This window comes from Monodon monoceros, unplaced genomic scaffold, assembly GCF_005190385.1.
Source record: "Monodon monoceros isolate NGI ecotype Baffin Bay Population unplaced genomic scaffold, NGI_Narwhal_1 Super_Scaffold_22, whole genome shotgun sequence".
NCBI lineage: Eukaryota > Metazoa > Chordata > Mammalia > Artiodactyla > Monodontidae > Monodon > Monodon monoceros.
In genome coordinates this window covers 45,717,356-45,739,565 of record NW_021703779.1, presented here as the reverse complement: position 1 = coordinate 45,739,565, position 22,210 = coordinate 45,717,356, and the positions used below count along the sequence as shown (strand labels likewise).

The 22,210-nt window shown below is 46.3% G+C and overlaps 1 protein-coding gene across 1 annotated transcript; it reads right to left on the bottom strand.

Annotated features, from left to right (window-relative positions):
• Window positions 1-849: 849 nt before the first annotated feature.
• On the bottom strand, window positions 850-22,130 carry GPR173 (G protein-coupled receptor 173). The gene is made up of 2 exons (XM_029240980.1): window positions 21,968-22,130; window positions 850-4,925 (listed from the first exon to the last, which is right to left on the bottom strand). Exon 2 carries the CDS (start codon window positions 4,826-4,828, stop codon window positions 3,707-3,709), a length of 1,122 nt encoding a protein of 373 aa, XP_029096813.1. The 5' UTR covers window positions 4,829-4,925; window positions 21,968-22,130; the 3' UTR covers window positions 850-3,706.
• Window positions 22,131-22,210: the final 80 nt, after the last annotated feature.

The window sequence follows — 22,210 nt, the reverse complement described above, 5'->3', positions numbered from 1 at the left end:
TAAGTACCAGTGGCTCTGAAGACCCAAACGCAAAACAAAAAACAAGCGCAAGCAGTGAGCAGGATGTGCTCAGATAGACTCGAGAGCCTCGCTGTCGTTCTCCCCCTCCTCTCCCCTCCCCGTCAGCAACTACGCACTTCTTAAATCTGCCCCTGCCCCAGCCCTGGCTTTCGCCCCTGCGGCGGCGAACTCGGAGGCGGCTCCTCGCGGTTCAGGGGGCACTCAAGGAGCCTGGGGTTTAGAAATCGAGGGTCTTTGGTTTGGGGCCAGGTTTTGACGTGGCGTTTCCCATTTCTGCAAAATAGCTCTAGCAATAATAATCGCACCAAAAAAAGTAACTTCCTCTGCGTCATGAAAATGATTGTGATTCAGTTCATCTGCTAGATCTTTCTAGGACTTTCTATGTGTTCATCGACTCCATACTTCTCCTTCCCATCCTTTCCTTTCCATTTCCTCAGTGTATGCTGTTTTAAGTTCTATTTTAGATTTTGGGGAGCCAGCTGGATGGTCTCTCGTGAGGCATGGTGGTGGGGTTCTGGCTTAGGTGTGGGATTCGCGTCAAGGATCTGCTCCTCACTTAAACCCTAACCAAATCACTGCCTCTCTCTGAGCTTGTTTCCTCTCCTCTAAATAAGGAGTGCCTAAAAAGACATGTAGGAAACTGCCCATTGCAGGCTTGTGGTAGCAGAGGATTGGAGGCAACCTAGAGACCCATCACCCAGGGGAATGAATAAGAAAAATGTGATACATGTATAAGATGGACCACTAGAATGAATTAGGTCTACATACGGCAACATGGCTGGATCTCTCAAAAACAGAATGTTGAGTGAAGAAAGAAACAGAACAAGATTTATAGTACAATACTGTTTATGTAAATTAAAACACATAACAATACCATACATTTTCACAGATACACATATATGTAAATAAACACATGAACGGTGGATTGGAAGGACGGTACGTTAAATACACGAGAGTGGGTGCCTATGTGGAAGGGGACATGGGATCAGGGATGGGTGATGAAGGGGACAAAACAAAACGAAATAAAAAATATAAGGGCCTCATATGAACCAATGATGATATAGTGTGCCAAGAACTGAGGAGTATGGTCAACTCAATTCTGTGCATCTGAGAGAGTAAAGTAATTGAATGCCCAGGGAACAGGCTGGCTGGGGAGACTCCCAGGCTTTTTTTTTTTTCCCCTGTGACATCCCTCCCTCTGAATTTAATCAAAGCTTACCAAAATCCGAGCTGTATATAGTGGACCCTTCCGAAGGGCTCCTATCCCAGACTGAGCAGTCCCTCCAGAAGCCATTATTTTGTGTGTTGGGGGGCGGGCATTACCTAACCCCAATAGTTTGATCCCCAATTCCCAGTCTCCATTCTCCATGGTGGTCCACTTTCAGGAACACCTTATCTGGCTTTTTGAAAGGAGACTGATACAGGAGTTGGGAGTGGTACCTGGGGGCTCCAGGCTTTGGAAGGAGATGGGGTACTCAAGTATCCTGTCGCCCATGTTCAGAGCCTGGGCCAAGGGAGGAAGATCTTATGAGATGGGAGTCTACCCTCTTGCTACATACATACGTACCGTTTTCAAGTTCCATCTCTCCGAACACTCTACTTCTTGCTGCAGGCACATACTCTATTTTGTCCCCTCTCAATTAGGTGCATATGTGTACATGTGTGCACGCGTGCACTGTATATGTCTCCACATACAGGCATTTGCTCACATGTGTGCCCCAGGCAGGAGTGCCCCCCAACAAAGTCACGCAGATACACTGTCTCACTTGACCATACCTCCCCACATGTAGTCACACAGACAGGACACACACACACACACACACACACACACACACACACACACACACAGAAAGAGAAAACATCCAATATAGCATTGTTCATTTGTTTTCCATTTACAAAATCCAATGGTGAATCCACGCAGTTAGAAAAAGGAAATGGAGGCAAATCCTCCTGAATGTACCCTATCTACCCCCACCCCTGTGGTGCCCCAACCCACCCCCTGAAAGGCACCCCCATCACTATCACTGAGAGAACAGGTACCCCCCACCCCCAGCCTCTCAGCCACTCTGGCCTGCCTTTCCAAGGCCACTCCATAGCCAGGCTCATTAGTGTCTCTCCTGCCTAGAGTGCCTTCTCCATCCCTCTTGGGTCAAGGTTTGCCCAGTTCTGGAGCTGTCTTGGAGTAGGGAGGGAGTGTAGGACAAGGGCTTCTGTAGGGAAGGGAAAGGAGGTGGATAAATACAGATCTCCTGCTCTCCCAGGAGATGAGAGGGGGACAGAGAACTTGGGCAAGACCAGGCAAAGAATGCCAGTTTGGCTCACCAGTCCATAAGACTTGATGGGAGCCCAGAGTGGACTCTGCCCTGGGAAGGAGGCTTGGGATCTCCCACCTGGGGATTCTGGCTGCAGTCTGCTCCACTTGGGGTGGAAGTAATGGTGGAGGGAGGAAGAGGGAAAGGGCTGTTCAGTGCAAGGAAGTTGGGGGCTGAGGGCCCAGAAGGCCAAGTGTTACCACAGAGGGGCTTGAGGCTCCTGAGGCTTGAGGGGGACAAAAAGAGGTCAGAGAGGAATGGACTCAAGTCCACAGTGCCCTGGAGTTTATACCACTATGACTTACCAAGTCCCTCAAAGAATTTTCATCTTCAGGAGAGTATCATGAACTCAGGAGACAATTCTGGGGTTGAATTCCACTCTAACCCCAGCCTTTGGGATCCAGCCATTCTGGAGAGTTTGACTTTCTCCCTACACTTCCATGGGGTGGGGGGCTGCTCCTGCCTGTATGGCACCCACATCAACCCCGGTGGGGTTGGAGTGGATTTCCATCCTCAAGAAGAAGAGTTGGGGCACGGGGATCCAGTTGGCAGCTTGAGAGAATGCAGCCAAGCTGGGGTCTCTTCAGCTCAAGGCGTGTACTCACATCCTGCTCTTCACCTAACCTGGGCCCATCCCAGAAGCCCTTCTCCCTCCCCTCCTCGCTTCTCAAACAGATGCTCAAGAAACACTTGGGAGGTCTGGACATGGTGGGGATGGAGAAAAGACCGGGCTTGGGACCAGGGTTAGCCTAAAACAACATTGCACACAACATAGCAATTAAACATTCCTTGCTCCCTGGGAACCCAGCAGCCCCTTCGGTCCCTCTTGTCAGCAGATCAATTTCTCTCTAAACATCCAGGCCTTGCTAAAGGACTTGGAAGGGGAGGGTACGTGGGAGCAGAGGGGACAATAAGGGCTCTGGAAGTCTATTTTACAGGACAAATTTCCCCCTTCTGGACAATGTCAGAGGAGAGACATTAAAGCAAGAAAGCCTTGTCTCCTCAGCTGTGAGTAGAAAAACCTGCATTTTCAGTTTTTTTTTCTGAATTGTCACTTCTGTGTGTGTGTGTGTGTGTGTGTGAGAGAGAGAGAGAGAGAGAGAGAGAGAGAGAGAGAGAGAGATTGTAGAAGTGGAGAAGGAGGTGGCGGAGACGGGCCCCACAGAACTAGAAATGCCTCTTTCCTAGTCCCCCACCCAGTCCCCAACCCTGGGGAGGTGCTGGCAAAGGTGCCTAGATTCCAGGTGGTTCGAGGGGCTGGGGCTGGAGCTCAGAAAGAAAGGCTCCTGTTATGGAGCCCCACCTCTCCCCTTCTGTTGGCCCCATCATGGTGGCCCTGACTTTCTCCCTGCCTGTCTGCCTACCAGCCTGCTTCACATGACACAGTAGGGTTCTCTAGGCGCCGGGGCATCTCCTGTGCCCCAGCAGGGGGCGTGAGTCCTCAGGCACTTCTTGAGGTCCTTGTTGAGCAGGAAGCAGACGATCGGGTTGACGGCAGCCTGGGCGAAGCTCATCCAAACAGCGGTGGCCAGGTAACGGTGGGGCACGGCACAGGCTTTCACAAACACTCGCCAGTAGCAGGCCACAATGTAGGGTGACCAGAGTAGCAGGAAGAGCAGTGTGATTGCGTAGAACATACGGCCCAGCTGCTTTTCACCCTTGACCTCGTCCATGCCCAGCAGCCGCCGGCTGGCTGCATGCCCATTCTGCCGGATACCCAGCAGGGTTGGTGGCATGGGCCCACGGCCAAAGCCAGCGATCCAGTTGGCAGCAGCCTGGCCGGTGGCCCCAGGACCATGGAATGTCCAGTTCTGGCTGATGGCTGGCACCATCTGCACGGGCTTCATCTTGCGGTGACGATACTCGAAGAGGAGCAGCTTGCCATAGACAGCATGTGTGGCTGCCATGAGCACAGCCAACATGAGCATGAAGCCCAGCGTGTCATTGGCCTTGAAGTAGCGATGCTCAAAGATGCACTGGTCCTCCTCACGGATGAACTTGTAGGTGCCCACGTCGAAGACAGGTGGGAAGGCCATGGCCACAGACAGGGTCCAGGCCATGCAGATGACAGCTGTGCATGTCCAGAGTGTCATGCGCTTGGCGTAGAAGCGGTGGTGGGCGATGGCCATGTAGCGTGTGACGCTGATGCAGAACAGCATGAAGGCCGCATGGAAGCAAAAGAGCACAGCCATAAAGGCCACAATCTTGCAGCTGAGCGCACTGAAGGTCCATGAGGAGCCGTGGCGCACAGAAGCCAGCACAAAGGGGAAGCAGACGGCAGAGCGTATGCCATCAGCCAGGCACAGGTCCAGCAGAAAGTAGTAAGGAGCCTTGTGCAGGGCACGCTCCTTGAGCACCAGCAGGGACAAGATGGCATTGCCCGCCAGGCTCACGCACATGATCAGTCCCAGCAGCACCAGCTTCACGTAAGCCGATGCTGATGGTGGAGACAGTGTGCCGCTCACCTCCTCGGGCTCTCCAGTGGTGTTGGCCATACTGAGGGGCAGGGGCTGCTCCCAACCCTATGGGGTCAGCCAGTCCGGTGCTCGATGGGCCCCGGGGGACTCCATCAGTTGTCCTGCTGGGCTGCACCTGCAAATGAGGACACAGACACAGAGAGACAGAGATATGAGGGCAGGAAAGAGACAGAGAGAAAACACACACAGGGGCACAGAGACAGAGTGAGAAAGGAGAGAACAAAGAGATAGAAAATGGACACAAATTGAGACAGAAATGGAGGGGATGAGAAAGAGTGAGAAGAGACAGGGAGAGAGACAGAACCAGAGAGACAGGAAGTGGGGGAAAGAAGGAGGGCGTAGGGAGGGAGGGAGAGAAACACAAGAAAAAGAGACAGTGAGAAACAGGTGGAAAGGAAAAGTGAGGAAGAAACAGAAAGGGCAGTGTTAGTATGTCTAGGTGGCCTCCCCACTTATTCCCCAGCTGGTGTCAGGCCCTGCCCCTGGCTCACTGCTGCTCCTTCTCCCTCCTTGCTGGGTAAGGAGGTGCTTCGTCTCTCTGGATGTCCTCGGTTATCTGTTTCCTCCACTGGTGGGTCTGTGGGATGGGGATGTTGATGCGGCTCTTCTCTCCCTTTGCAAAGCCAAAAGTTTGTGTTCTTCAAACTTTTTAAACTGCCACCCATAGTAAGAAATACATTTTACATCACAGCCTGGTACACATACAAGCATGTGTACATAGAGCTGAACCAAAAGTTTCACAAAACAGTACAGATCCTATGTATAATGTACCTAGTTTCTATTCTGTTTCACAGATTTTTTGGTTAATGCTGGTAGCCACTCATTAAATAGGTTTCTTTATTCATAACCAAGCATGTGCTTAGCATGCTCATGGAACAATGGGAAGACCAGTGTGGCTGGAACAGGGTGGCAAGAGAGACAGTGGAAGGTGAATTCACAGAGGGGTCTGGGGCCAGATCGTGCAGGGCTGTGGGCCATGACAAGGACTTGGGTTTTTACTTTAAGTGAGGTGGAGAGTATATGTGAATATAAAGACTTAGGTATGCTTGTGTGTATTCATTTGTTGAAAAACTATTTATTGAGCATATACTGCATGCCAGGCACTGGTGATACAGCTGTGAAATAAACCGACAAAGATCCCTGCCCTTGTGAAGCTGATATTCTAGATAATAAAGAAGATACATAGGTGAAGTATACTAGGTCAAATGATGATAGGTTCCTAAAAATAAAAATAAAGGATGGAAGGGGGATAGGAAGTGCTAAGGGTGGGAGAAGTGCAGTTTTAGATGAGGTGGACAGGGAAGGCTTCATGGAGGAGGTGTCATCTGAGCAAAGACATGAAGGAGGTGAGAGAGTGAGCCATGTGGACATCTGGGGGAAGAGAAGTCCAGGCAGAGGGAACAGCCAGAGCAAAGGCCCTGAGGTGAGACTGCATGTGGTACATTTGAGGAAGAGCAAGGAAGAGGGTGGAACACAGTGAGTGAGGGGAAAGTGGTAAGAGGTGAGGTCAGAAAGGTGGTGAGGCCAGATCACACAGGCCATGGTGAGGACTGTGACTTTTACTCTGAGTGAGATGGGAGCTGTGGGACGGTTTTGAACAGAGGCGAGATGTGATATGACTCAGGATTGAATGGGACCCTGCTTGCTGCGGTGAGGAGCACAGATCATGTGAGGCAAAGGTGGAAGTAGGGAGACTACTTAGGAGGCTCTTGCAGTAATCCAGGTAAGGAATAACAGCACCCCCGTGCCTCTTGCCCTGCTTTGCTTCTCTTCCTAGAATTTCTCTCTTCTAATGTACTATATAATTTACTTTTAAAATAGTTGTTTTAATTAATTAGTTAATATTGATATATAGTTCATGTATGGTATTATATAAGTTACAGATGGACAACACAGTGATTCACAGTTTTAAAGGTTATACTCCATTTATAGTTATTATAAAATATTTACTTTAAATTTTTGGTTTATTGCCTGCCTCTCCTTATTAGAAGGAAAGCTCCACAAGGGTAGGGATTATCGACTCACACACTCTCCTCTAGAAGAGCAGTGCACAGCCCATGGTAGGCCCTCAGTCAAAAGCTGTCAAATCAATTGGTTGAGGGACTAGAGGGGCTGGTGGCTCAGGGAGGGCTGCCTGGAGGCTTCCAGGTGGGATTTGCTGAGAGAGCTGTCTGGGCAGTGAGTGAATGGGACAGCACAGGCAAAACCTGGGGGGAAGCAGGAGAGCTCTTAGTGTGTGCGGGCTGGGTGTGGGGTGTGACAAGGTAGCAGGGCAGTTCTCTGAGGAGAGGCAACAAGGCAGAAGCTGGAGAAGCTCAGAACTCCTGCTGGGACTGGGATGGGCTTGAAGTTGGGCGAAGTGGGGCTTGAGTGGAATGTCTTTCTACCTCCTCCCTCCCAGGAAAACGGCTCCCCTCTGCACTGTTTCCCAGTTCAACCCAACATGGCCTGCCACAGCCATCTGGGGCCAGACTTTGATGGCACCCCAAAGTCTCAGAGCTGGTGCCAGTGGGCCAAGAGAAGGTGCTAGGGCAGGGGCTTGAGAGAAGCGGAGTTGGTGGGCCCCTTCGGCCCCTCAAGGCCTCATAGCTCCCACACAACTGTGGACCAGCCGATAGCTGGGTGTGTGTAAATATGCACACACACACACACACACACGCACTTCTTAGCCTTGAGGAGAGGCAGGGAGGAAGTGATAGAGACAGAGACTGAAGGTAAGACAGAGTCAGAGAGACACACGAGTGACAAAGAAGGAGAGAGGAGCAGAGAGAGAGAGACAGACAGACAGACAGATGGAGACATAGGAGGGAGGGAGGGAAGGGGTGGGACAAATACACAGAGAAAGGAGAGAGCCTTACACAGAGAAGAGGAGATAGAAATAGAGACAGAAAGAGGAAGAAGAGATAAAGTGAGAAAAAAGAGAGACACACACACACAGAAACAGAAAGTGCAAGAGACAGACAAGGGAGAGAAATAGAGACAGAAAGGGGAAAAATAGAGAGACAGAGAGAAAAAATAGAGACAGAAAAAATAGAGACAGAGGGAGAGAGGGAAGGAGGGAGGGAGACAGAGACAGAGAGATAGAAGGAAAGGGATAATGCCAGGAAATAAAGAGAGAAAGATATAGAGAAATAGACAGGGACGGGGAATGAGAGACAGATAAAGAGGGGACGGACACAGAGGCAGAGACAGAGACAGAGAGAGGCAGAAATAAAGATGGAGACAGAGGGAGACACAGAGAGACACACTAAGACCGAGAAGGTGGATAATGTGTAGCCGAGTCCCAGTGAAAACAAAAACAAACACTAAAACAAAACAAACAAAACAAAAAACCATAAAATAATAGAAGCAAACAAACAAAACTCTGGTGTTGCCTGGAAAGCTGGGGTGATTATATAAAAAGTGAGGAGAGTGTTCTTCTAAGCATAGACTGGCAGCCACAGCCTGGGACCATCCAAAACTAAGGGTGCATGTGCATACACATAACATGTACACACCTGCTCGTGCTCAGATGCCCTTAGAGATACAGACACCTACACACACACTCACAAACACATAGGCTACTCCTATAGAGACCCATGGACAGCAACCAGCTCACACACAGGGGCACTGGTGTGCACACACGGCACTCATACACACACACACACACACACACACACACACACACACACACACGGTATATCGTGTATGCGTCCTCATTCACACAGGCACAGTGTACCCTGCTTAAACACCAGTGCTTTGTCCTCAACAAAGGCATTACTGCCCCCTAGGGGACATTTTGGAAATTTATAGGAGCATTTTTGGTTGCCACAGTGCTGGGTGTGTCCTTCTAACATTTGGGGTCCTGGGCGAGGATGCTGGCCATTCAGTGACCTGCGGGGCAGTCCCACACAGCCAACATATGTCCCTCATCCCATAGGATTTTGGACTTGGAATGAACTGAACCTAGAATCTAACTCTATTTCACAGTTAAACACAGTTGTTCCTTTGATTTAATATACCCTGAATTATCCAGGAATGTGGCTGCCATGTAAGTCTAGAGACTGTACTTTGTTTTGTAGAGCACTTTCCTTGAGCTGTTCAGTATTTCAGAAACTCTCACCCCTAGGCCTTTGCCTGTCATTTGCCTGCACTTCGTACAAGGGGCAGCTTCTGATTTTTCCCCTTCTCCTAAATCCACGTTTACTCATTATAAGATGTTACAAGCTTCTAATTCACTGAATCTCCTGGGGAGTGTCATGCCCAAGCATTTCCATATTGAAATGCAAATTATTTTCTTATAAGTCACTTTTATTTCTTATTTATTTATATTAGAGTTAATATAATGTGGCTATTGTATAACATACTATATGAATTTTCTTTTGAAATTATATATGCAGAGAGATTGTATTATCTAAGAACTTCATGTCCAAATAGTAAAGAGGTGTTACAAAATATGTTACATAAAAGAGGGTGTTGGGTATGAGAAGGCTGAGAATTGCTAATATGCAGACACACTCAGACACACACACACGTGCAGTGGCCCACAAACCCATAATTATAACTCCCTTAACATACACACAAACTTTCAAATTGTGACAGATACACACACACAAACCTACTCATTGTCACTCACATGTAGACTCATATATACCCTTTGTCCCAGTGTACCTGATGATTCAAATCCTCTCACGTATTTAAACTCTTGCAACACAGGTGCAAGAAAACAGTGGCATACCTATGTCATCACATATACAAACATGGTTACACATGTTAACACTCAGTCACTTACATATGCCAGCATGCTCACATGCACTTGAACCCTGCCACACATATGTATATACAGACTGCCCCTCAGATACCCACAGAAAAAACAGACAAGTAAAAAACTGCTCACATATCACACATGTACATACTCTAACACACTCTAACATACAGCGACCAACTGATCCAAAACCTCTCACATAGATTAGGCACACTCACCAACACAGATGTGTACACTCTAGCACAGGTATACACAGATGCCCATACATGTACATGCTCACTCATGCAGAGAAGTAGACCAGCTCCAACACAGACACACACACACACACACACACACACACACACACACACACACACACCCCTTAGCAATATGCAAGCACAAGCAAACACAAAGAAAAAAGCCAGATATAGTGTATACAGATACACTCTCACACACAGACATCTATACACACACAAACTTGCTCACAAACCAGATACTTACTTGACATATACAGCCTGCAACAGGTATACACCCAGAGACAAACCCGTGCAAGTGCACAGAGCAGCCAACTCCAGAATGCACAGGTGGAAACATTAGCAGAGCTGTCTGGGGCTGGAGCAAGAGGGGGCTTGAGGGGACCATGTGAGAAGGGAGGTTGTAAATGTCTGGATTGCTTCCTGTCAAAACATGCCAGATAGTCAGATTTATTACTTTGGTTGCCACTGGTTGTTCATCATCAGTGAGGTTTTTTGGCTTTGCCCATATATGTACAATGTTTGTTTTTCTTTTAATTTGATCTCATTCTTATTTTTCCACAATTTTTTCTATGAAAATAGAAGGGCTGTATGATTGTAGCTGTTATTACTATTATATAGAATTAGGTGTTCCTAAAGAGAATATAACAATTTTGTTAATTTCCTTGATGGTTGCTTCTTTATTAAAAAAGTTTTCTTCTAGAACATTTCATAATTAATTATTATCTTTTGTTTTTAGGTAAAATATTTGTCAGTAAATGAGTGCAGCCTGACTATAGTTGAATTGAATTGATTCATTAAAGGGAACTCTAGGCCTTTCTGGGTTTGTCTCAGAGTGCTGCTTAAAAATGCAGAAGACCTAAAACTTGATTTTTGGAAAAAATCAGTTTTCAGAAGTCACAAAGGGTCACACAAAGGGTCAGTCTGCTGACCCCTTCAATACTTTATATTCACGTAGATTTAATTCTTAAGATATTTCTTTCCCCATCAAATTGGACTTTTTGATTAAAGCTGGAAAATCAAGAGACTCATAAGACAAACACAGTAGTCTCCCCTCCAAAATAATCCAGGATGTTCCTAATTTAAGCAATTTAATGAGGATTGTCTCAAATTTGAGTTCAGCTGCCCAGTTAGCCCTCTTTTCCTCAACCTAAATGTCCAATTTGTGTGGAAAAGTTATCAACAGAAACCTTCGCAGTAGGCTATGTTGGTCAACTGACCACAAAACACTCTATCACACAGAGAAAGATTTGGACTTTTTGAAGCATCTGGAAGAACAAATTAAGAAACTGGGCTCTTTTTTGAGATGAGTTAGAACATTCTTAGATGGAGTTCAACCAGCTAGTAACAGGGTTATACAATTAACAAGTAAAGCTAAGATGCCCGCCCAGTAGAATCTCATATAACTGTTAGCAGTCTGCCAGGAAAATGTCCACACTATATTTGAGACCAACAAGGTAGAAGAAATAGGACAGGGACCACTTTCAATTATTTCTGTTAGGAGATACACTGGTGACAGGTCAAAGGACATCGAGATAACACTAACCCAGAAGATTGCTGAATCAAAGGGGTTTTCATTTTCTATTGATGTATCTCAGGATGTTGATTAACTGTGCTTGGTTTATAGTACTAGTCAGAAAGCCTGAAGAGAAATGCCAGAAGCACCAAAATAAACTAAGGTTGAAATATTCAAAGTGATACATAAATATTTTGAAATATTGTGGAAACTCTGCATAAATCTGTGGACTGACGCTGCTGTTGTGATGGCAGGAAGTTTACAGCTGGAATTTGTTCTGAAAATGCTGAGAGTCATCCACTGAGGAGCCTTAACCTATAAAAGTTTGCCTGAAGGTCTAACTGCCACAGTAAATGATGCCAGGTGAATTTAATTAGATCCAAGGCACTACCCACCCACTTGTCAGCTTTCTGTGAAGCACTGGAATCAGTACACCCTTCTCTATTGTTTTAAGCCTAAGTGTGTAGAATTTATAATGGATTTATGAGCTAAAAGAAAAATTTCAGCATTCCTCTGTGAATGATTCTCACTTTGCAGATTTGATGCTTACTGGCTTCAACACATGGCTCTTTGAGCACATGAATAAAATTACATCAAAAATTTTCGACACTCAAAGATACATGAAAGTATACCGACAAGGTTTGTGGATTTGAAGCCGAACTTCAACTTAGAAGAAATCAGGTCAAGTATGGTTCCTTGGGTGATGTTTAGTTAGCATTAAAAGTTAAATACTAAAGAAGATTTACTAGGATGAATAGAACAAGGTCTACTTAGGGGAAAACTTCATCATTATTTTTAAATACTCAAAATGAAAATTTTCTGTTGGATCCAAAATTCATGAGCATTTGTTACAAGAAATTTCAACATCACATTTGACTGAAAGAAAAGAAAGAGGTGTTAGATTTAAAGAAGGATCTCACCTTTGAAGTACGAAATTCAAAGACTAAGAATTATAGATTATTGATGAGAAAGGAGTTTTAATAAATTAAAAAATACCCTTTGACCATTTGCTGCCACTTAGGCAAATGGTTTCCTGTTGATGGTGACTACCAAGAGACAGAAGAGATTATGTAGCTATTCTGAGCATAAAACCTGGGTCTCTGCCTGGGCATAGCAAGAACAAGTGAGTTATAAAAGGGAGGTGAAAAAGGGAGGCACGAACAAGCAGTTGTTCCATTTGTTAAGAAAGGTTGGTATGGTGTGAAAGCACCAGCCATATTCAACACAAGAAACTGCACCTGATGCTTCAGAGAAACCAAAATGATACCTGATGACCCCAAAGCTCATGGTTTTGAGGTGAGTTTTGCTGACCTGCACAACCATGCTGCTACATTCATACATTCAAGCTAATTATGAGGACATTAGGGCAAACTATGCCTAAACAACCTCCATGGAATGGGTCTTACCTTCAACAACATGCCTTCCAAGATCAAGAAGAGGCAGGCCACAATAGAAGTTTATATCCGTGTCAAAAGTACCAATGGTTATTTGCTTCATTTGTTTTGTTTGGGTTTTTACCAAGAAACACAACAACTTGGCATAAGGGATCTACGCTCAGCACCAAGTGATTTACCAAATCATGATGAAAATGACCATAAAATAAATCAAGACAGTCATGACCAAAGATGCAGAAGAAGTGGGCACGAATGTTGACCACTACAGATTTGCACGAGTGAATTAAAAAGTTATGTTTACAGAAGTGAGCTCAAGTGTACTATGAAAATATTTGGAAAAGATTTCATTTGAAAGTTGCATACAAATTCAATATTAAATAACTCTCCTAAAACTTGGCATTTTAATTTTTCTTACCACAATTTTTATAATATAAAGAAAATGTAAGGAATTTCTTTTCACCAAACCCCAGTACCCCTACATCCTCTTAAGTTTACTACAGTGTGCCATACAAATATTTCACCTTCTCTGTGTGCCTGACACATTCACAGCTAGTCGTATTGCATGGACACTTGCACACATGAACAGATACACAGCACACAGGCATAGGTGTACATGGAGATTCAAATTTACACACACATCCAGACTTACCCCAGCTGATAGGTGCAGTCAGATGCTCACACACACACCTCCTTCTCTACACAGAAAGAGGCATGTGTGTATGTGCCCACTTACCAGCAAATCATGCAAAGATTTATATAACACACACACACATATATAACCACCCTTCTATAGAAATACAGGCCTGGGCACCGATACATTTGCCATTCACATGGGCACGTGCACACACATACACCTACAGACCAAATCGTATGGACCTATATGCTTTCAGACACAGTCATGTATGCACAGATGTAAGAACTTGACATTCAGTCACAGGGCAAGTGCAGCTCACATCCTACAGATCCAGGCCCTTCCCCACCCCAAGTTCTTACACTAAGAGATTAAAACCTACCATCTTATATGAACCCTGCCCTGGCACACATACATATACACACAGTACAGACTTGCTCGCCCATACAGACACATGGCTCAGGCTCACTGCTACACACAGAGGCAGGCAGGCAGGTGAAGCAATGCAGGCTCACACATACACACCCACATAGCTACTGCTGCTTATAAACACAGACAGACACACTCATTCACACCTACACATACATTCACATGACACAGATACACACATCCTAGTACATGGTCATATAGGCCTAAATCCTCTACACACACACGCATCCACCTACATCATCACATATAAACCTGAATACCAACCTTCTTACATTTACAGACACTCACAACATGCACACATTTACATCCTGACCACTATAAACCCGTTTACATATTCAGATAAAAACGCACTGCGCACTACCACAGATACAGGTATATGCACTCATACACTCAGATGTGTGTATGCTGGGAAGCATACACACAGGGCCAAACCTCTTCCATCAACCTCCTAGACCCACACTTCCATCCTCATACACCCATGGTTTTATATACACACTGGGACACATATAAGTACAAACCCACTTTTATGTATAAACACACCCTCACATACACCCACAATCTGCTCATTCTCTCACACATACATGTGGATACTGATAATGTGGCAAATACACACATAGAAACTACCCCGTTCACACTTGCAGATAGACACATACTGTCACCTACACATAGGCGTATGTGACAATTATAGTACTGGGTAACTCCTTATGTGGCACAGAGGACTCATTATGTACCAGGCACAGTCCAAAGCACTTTTTGAATATTAAGTCATCCAATTCTCACTCTATGAGATAGGTAGTATTATTACCCCTACTTTACAAATAAGAAACTAGGGCTTAGTTGAGGTTAGGTGACTTGTCCAAAGCCACACAGCTAATAAAGGCATGTAAACCCAGAGCCTGGCTCAAGACCTTACAGATCCAACTTACTCACATGTAGAAACACACTCACCTCATACACATATACAGATACACACTACTTTAGCACAAGCACATGCACACACAAGCCATGTACTGACAGGCTCAGGTACAAACAGTTACACACATACACATACACAAACATGGACATGCTCACATTTACAGACACTCCAGCAGAGGTATATCTTGCCCCAGGAAAGATATACACATTCACACACACCCCCACAATCATGCACCCCACCAAAACACACCCACACTACTAAACACACAAAACACCCACATATACCACCTACACACCATCTAAATAAATCCACACTCACATACAGATGCACCCACATTCTCAGATACTCTCCCCAACCAGATATACCCAAACGCTCTCACACACACTACCCACATATATTCACATGCACACACATCACCCAGATATACCCTATCTCCCTCCCATACACCATCCAGAGAGAACTGCACACATCCTACTTAGATATACCCACTCCCACACTCCCCAGCCCAGGTGGGTACACATTCTCTTTCACACACACTATTCAGATGCACCCACTCTCACACACACACCCAATACTGATACACACTCTCTCACACACATCCCATCTAGACGCACCCATCCTCATACACACATACCTCAAATACACCTACACTACACACATACCTCAAATACACCTACACTCACAGGCACTCCACCCAGGTACAGCCACACTTTAAGTAAACTTCCAACTCAGTACACCCACACTCTCACATACAACATTCAGATACACCCAAACTCACACACACTCCCAACCCAGAGCCCTCATACCCAACCCAGGCAAACCTACAGTCTTTTTCACATGTGGTATCAAGATACTCCTACAATGACACACACACCATTCAAACACACTACACTTACACCCCACCCAGATACTCACACTCACCCAATTCAAATACATCCACATGAACAGATACCCACATACACATAATCCAGAGATACCCACTCACAAACAAATCCTATCCATATATGCCCACACTTCTCATGTTCTTTCTTTGTCTCTCTGTCTCTGCCTCTCTCACACATACACACACAAACAGAGCTCACTCACACAGCCCCAGCCAGATACATCCACACTCTCATACATACACACAACATCCAGATTCATCCCATGTGGACCACTGAGATACATTCACACCCATATGCATCATCTAGATACACTCCACTACCATCTAGATACACTTGCAAATTCACACACACACATCCCATCCAGATAATCCAACTTTCATACATGCCATCCAGGTGCACTTCCCCAGACACTCCACTGCCCAAACACATCCAATGTTCTCATCCTCTCCACACCACCCAGATGCCCCCACATTCCAAACTCACACTTCCCACCCAGTAATGTCCCCCAAACTCTCGTTCTCACACCTCATCCAGTTATACACACACTCACACACATACCCAAGTACATATATACCCAGGTATGCACCCAAAGCTCTAACAACACACCATTCAGATATACCTTAATACATACTCCACCACCCAAATACACCTGTGCTCTCACCCACCCACCATCCAGATGCACTCACATTCAAACACACTCCACCCAAAATACACCCACACACTGTCTCACAAACAGCCCAGATGTACCACACTCTCTCACATATCATCCAGATACACCCAGCCACACACCAAAACACTCACATTCACTCCCTGACCCAATAAAACCCAAACACTTCTACCCCATCCAGATACACCTACACACTTCTAACACTGGATATATTCATGCTCTCACACTCCCACCACACTCAGAAACACCTACGCACTCTCTTATACATACACACAATCCAGCTCCCCCCTCTCTCTTAATCACCATCATCCAGAATACCCACACTCCACGCACACCATGCAGGTATACCCATGCTCTCTCACACACCACACACACCTCACTCACATATACCCCCCACAGCATCCACAGATACTCCCAATTATATACACACTCACATATACCCCACCCTCACCCAGATGTGCCCAAATTCTCTCTCTTACACACACACAGACACACACACCATCTAGATAAACTCCATCACACACTTATATTGCCTAGATACACGTGTTCTCTCACCCACCTACACACCATCCAGATACACCCACACTTGAATGCCCCCACCCCAATACACCATACTCCTTCATACACTCACTCTACCCAGAAATACCCACACTCCCTCTTACACACGTAACATAGATAGGTCCACACTGTAAAACATACATCATCTAGATAACCCCTGACTCTCTCTTGCGCCATCCAGATACACGCATACCTACATACCCCTCAAATATATATATCCTCACACATATTCCCACACAGCCACACCCAAAATGTTACTTATACCATCCTCCACCGAAATAGGCCAATGGTCTCATAGTGCCTCACAAATGCACCATTCACACACACCCACATCCACACTCATCCCTCTCAAATACACCCAAATGTCTCACACTCAAACCCTACCCAGATACGCCCAGGCTCTCTCTTACCTACACACAACCCAGATCCCTTCTCTCTCTCTCTCTCTCCCTCTCTCTCTCTCTCTCTCTTTCTCTCTCATCAAATATAGCACCCACTCCACACACACACCCCACTTTACCTGAATATACCTTCACTTTTCACTTATACATACACATTTAGATCTAGATTTCTCCCTGGATAGCACAACTTGGGTGTTGTGTGTGAAAACCATTTACCAACCCTTGATACCATACAATGCCATTTTGTCCTGGGCCTTTGATGGTGGGGGGAGGATGGGAAATGAGGTCTTTGTGTTTCAAGAAATCCTTTTCTAAAGAGGTCACAGGCCCCCTTCCCTAGTAGGATATCAGTCATTTTTGGTTCTTACTTCTTGAGTGTAAATGATGACAGGAATTCTCCTGAGACCCTCACAGAAGCCCAGCACATGGTCAAGGCCAGAGAAACCCCAGAAGGGGGTCATGGATTGCTCAAGTGTTTTGGCTTCCATCATCTAGGATGTCTACACAATTAGAGCCAGACATAGTCTAGCAGGGTACCTGACTTTCAGACAGGCACATAAATACACGCTGGGGTACACATAGCATCACGCAGACTCATAAGTACCCTCCCTTATCACCCTCTTAATGATAAGGCCTATCTGCACAAGCCCAAGGCCAAATCTTTCTCCCTCTCTCACATACATACCATGAGACAGGCACATGCACAAATACCTACACTCATCCCTACAACAGGCACACCCACAGCAGTGCACACTCACACTGCACTTGGTCCCACATATGCACATCCATTTATTCTCAAACACAGACATATATGCATAGCATATACTCACATGACATAATGCCCATGAAGGACATACTTTCACTCACAAACACAGGTGTACACACAGGCATATTTACATATGTCCACAGACAGGCAGACTCTGTATCACACCCAGTGAGACAATGAACAAACACGACACACAGAGGTGAGCTCCCAAATGTATACACATACAGCCCCAGACATGACCACATAAGCATATTCACACATACTCACACCAGGATGTACTCACACAAATGAACACCCAGATGTGCACATGCTTGTCAGTTAGATGGTGTACTCATACATGGACATTCTAACACACATAGACTTATACACACAACTGGGCATGTACACCTATAAGCGTATTCACATGAACTTAGGCTTGTACTTCATTCATTTCTGCATGCACAGAATCAGACATGGAGACACAAATGTCCTTACAAAACACAATTACACACACCATTTATGTTGACACATGTTCATACACCCATGAGAAAATATGCAAACAAAAGAAGACTCATGCACACATGGAAGAATAGTCACATATTCTCGCACACTTGTACATCTGCACAAGAAGAATTGCTAACACTCATTACAGACACACACATGCAAAGACAACCTCACACACACACACACACACTCAAACGCACTTATAGGCCAAGAGTGGTGTGTATGTACATTCACTTACACGGTTCTACAACATATGCTCCAGAACAAACAATGGTAGATAAATACAAATACACATATGCAAATAATTAGAACTATACAAATTGGTGCAGTTCAGACACCACCTGTACATTCAGACAGACACACACCCAGGCATATTTACACACACATACACTTAGATGTGTGTGAATACACAGGCAAATATACAGACATGTTTACTCAAGTGCACACACAGCTACATGTTCACACATACTAGCATATACACACACATTCACTCAGTCACTCACAGGCATTTCCACACACACATTAACACTCACTCAGAAATTCAAACAAAATACATAATGAGACAGGTGCATCCAAGTATTATGAGTTGTAGTTACTCATGCACACACCACACTGAGTGAGTGTGAGTGCACACTTACACTAAGAGATGCACTCACACCACACTCAGAGATGTACGCTCAGAGGTACAACAGTGTACCCAGAAACACAACTAGACATATACATGAATGCAGCCATTTACCTATGCACACAGCTTTTTGTGCATATATTTAAAGGTGTACAGCCCCCCAGCCATACCCATATATATAATCAAATGTGCACACATAGGCAAACCCACAAGGCATACTTTCATGCACAAAACATGTGCATTCACACACTCTCCCCTACCCACACAATTAGTTATCCTTATACTAGTGTGACCATCTACACTAACATTTCCCTAATCAGATGTAGACCCATGGGTCTGTCTACAGACAATATGTATTCAAACATGCACACACAGACGTAGACATAATTCAAAATGCTGGAGAATCCACAAAGACATTCACACACAGGCCTACTCATACATATACACGACAGGCACACCCACACAGAAGCATGTGTATCCACACTTACCCTCCCATACATGCATGGACATACACACATACACATACCCTTACACTTACAAACACACCATTTAGATGCACTTGTATTCATATGCACACAGGGGCATACACAAATATACACAATCAGATATATCTGGGCAATCACCTAATAGGACATGTACACCCAGGCATTCTGAAACCCTCACACTCATACACATACAATCAGACATGTACACTCAAAGACAAATGTATACCACATACATATATTTAGCCAGACATTCAACAGGCCTATTGGCTCAGAGAAACACACCCTCACTCAGGCTCAGGATCCAACATGCCCATTTGCTCACTCACACAGACATGCAAAGTCATACCCACTCCCTTGTACACACACCATCCTACCCAGACACCCACACAGTTTCACACCATCATGTGACCTGCTAACACACACAGACTCATACACAATCATAGTGCCCATGAACAGACAGACACACACAGCTATATGTTTTCAGTTGCACATATACACCCACGCTCAGGCCTAGATGCCTCTGGACCACAGGTGGGGTTCTCTCCCTTCTGCCCCTAATGCTTCTTCAGAAAAGTCTACTCCATAAGCCTACTCTATATATCCCACCCCTCCCTGCCCCCACAGAGGAGGTCTTCTGGGCCTCAGTGTTTCCCCTCTTCCTAATGCTCCCCTGGCCTTGAGGACTCTCCTCCAGCCACTGACCCCTCACTCAGTGTTCCACCACATCTCACACCCAGAAACCAGCCAGCAGACCCAACTGTCCCTCCAGCCCAGGCTCTATGTTAGTGACTCCCTGGGACCCGTCCCCCACAGCTCTGGCTGCTGCATGGGCCACACCCGAAGCCCTGTGATCTCAGAAGCTTCAGCCCTGTCCCCACGCCCTGCCAACCACTGACCACAGGCCAAACTCTTGCCAAGTCTCCCCTCAACAGGGAGATGCATATATCACCAGAGTCAGCAATGCTGCAAGCTGCAAGCCAGGCCTCTGCTAGCTCACGGGGGCTAGAGCCTCTGTGTGTGTGTGTGTGCACAGACAGGGGAAAGTGCAGGAAAGGAGCCTGGAGGAGGGTGGGGGCAGGAGGCTCTGCCCACAGCCACCACTTATTCCTCCTTACAAATGAGGAGTAACAACACAGAGTTGCTCCTGCTTCCCCTTCCCCTCCTCCATTTACCTACCTGCTGCCCTCCCCACATCTCAGCCAAGACCCTGGAGAAGAGGGGCCAGTCCTTCCCCCAAATAATTAATGACAATATTAATCATGAACAATCAGCAACAATATTGACCATGAGCTTTGCTGACATTGCTTCAGGGCCACTTCTATACACATCCTTTACTTACATGCACCAACTCATTTAGTCACTACACACAGCCATGAAGGAAGGGTTACCAGTCTCTTTGACAGATGAGAAAACTAAGGTTCAATAAGTAGCACACTTTCACTAAAGTTGCAGAGCCAGTAGTTGAGGGAGGTGTCCCTGGAGAATCCATGTTCTCCATATACCAGGCTTTCCTGCTTCTTCAGACAGAGGGACCACAAGGCCATAATATCTGGGGAATCCCAGACACAACATGGGAGTCCAAAACAGACTGAGAGCCTTGGATGAAGGCTGGGGCCCACACTGTGGGGACAACCATGTTGTGTCTGGCCCCTGCAGGGTGTTGTGTGGCATGGTCCTTGCCTCCACCAAGGCATCAAGCAGACTAGGGCCTGGAAGTGCTCCCCACCCCCACCTCACCTTCCTTTTAGCCCTACAGTGGCTTCCTCCCCCTTGCTGGAAATCACAGCAGTATCTTCCCTGGTGAGTGAGCAAAAGTCTGTGCTACCTGTGGGCAGAGACAGGGGAAGGAAGGAAGGAAAGAAGGAAGGAAGGAAAGAAGGAAACAAGGAGTGGGGGGTGGTCTGGGCTGGGAGCAGCTTCTCTGTCACGTCTACTCACCTGCCAGCTCACACACTCAGGCAGACACACACACACCCTGCATGCTGGCCAAGGAAGCTGTCGGAGAGTGGAGGAGGAGGGAGAGGGAGAGGAGGCAGCTGCAGGAGGCTGAGCCTGCCCAGGGTGCAGGCATCATGAGGGGAGCACAGCCGGGCTCCAGGCATGCCTTCCACAGACAGCACACAAGGAAATATTAACACAGCCTCGTGCTCAAATGGGACCATAATGATAAAAACAGACCTTGTACGGGGAAACAGGTGGTGGTTCCCTTCCTCACGGGACATTTGGGATTGAGAAAGATGGGGATGGCTAGAGGACTCTCCAGGCTTGAGTGCCCACGTAGCCCTTGTGATGGAGTAGAAAGAGAGAGAGACTAACAGAACCAGAGAGAGACAGAGAGCATGGCAGTGATGGAGACTCTGGAATATGTGTGGGGAGACAGAAGTCCCAGCCCCCCATCCTCGGTGGAGGGACGCTGACTACTTACCTAGGCTCTCTCAGCAGGGCTGTCTTGGAATCGAGGGAGGGGGCTCAAGCTGTCTCACTCAGGATAAATCACAGCCCAGGCCACATTGTGGGACCCTCCGTGAGCTGGCAGCCAGTGACATTCCTGCTTCTGTTGCCGTGGATACAGCCGGGCTGGTCTAAATCGCAGACATCAGGGGAAGCAGGCACTGGAGGAGTGCACTGGGCAGGGCTGGGGGTGTTGGGGAACACCAGATGGGCAGCA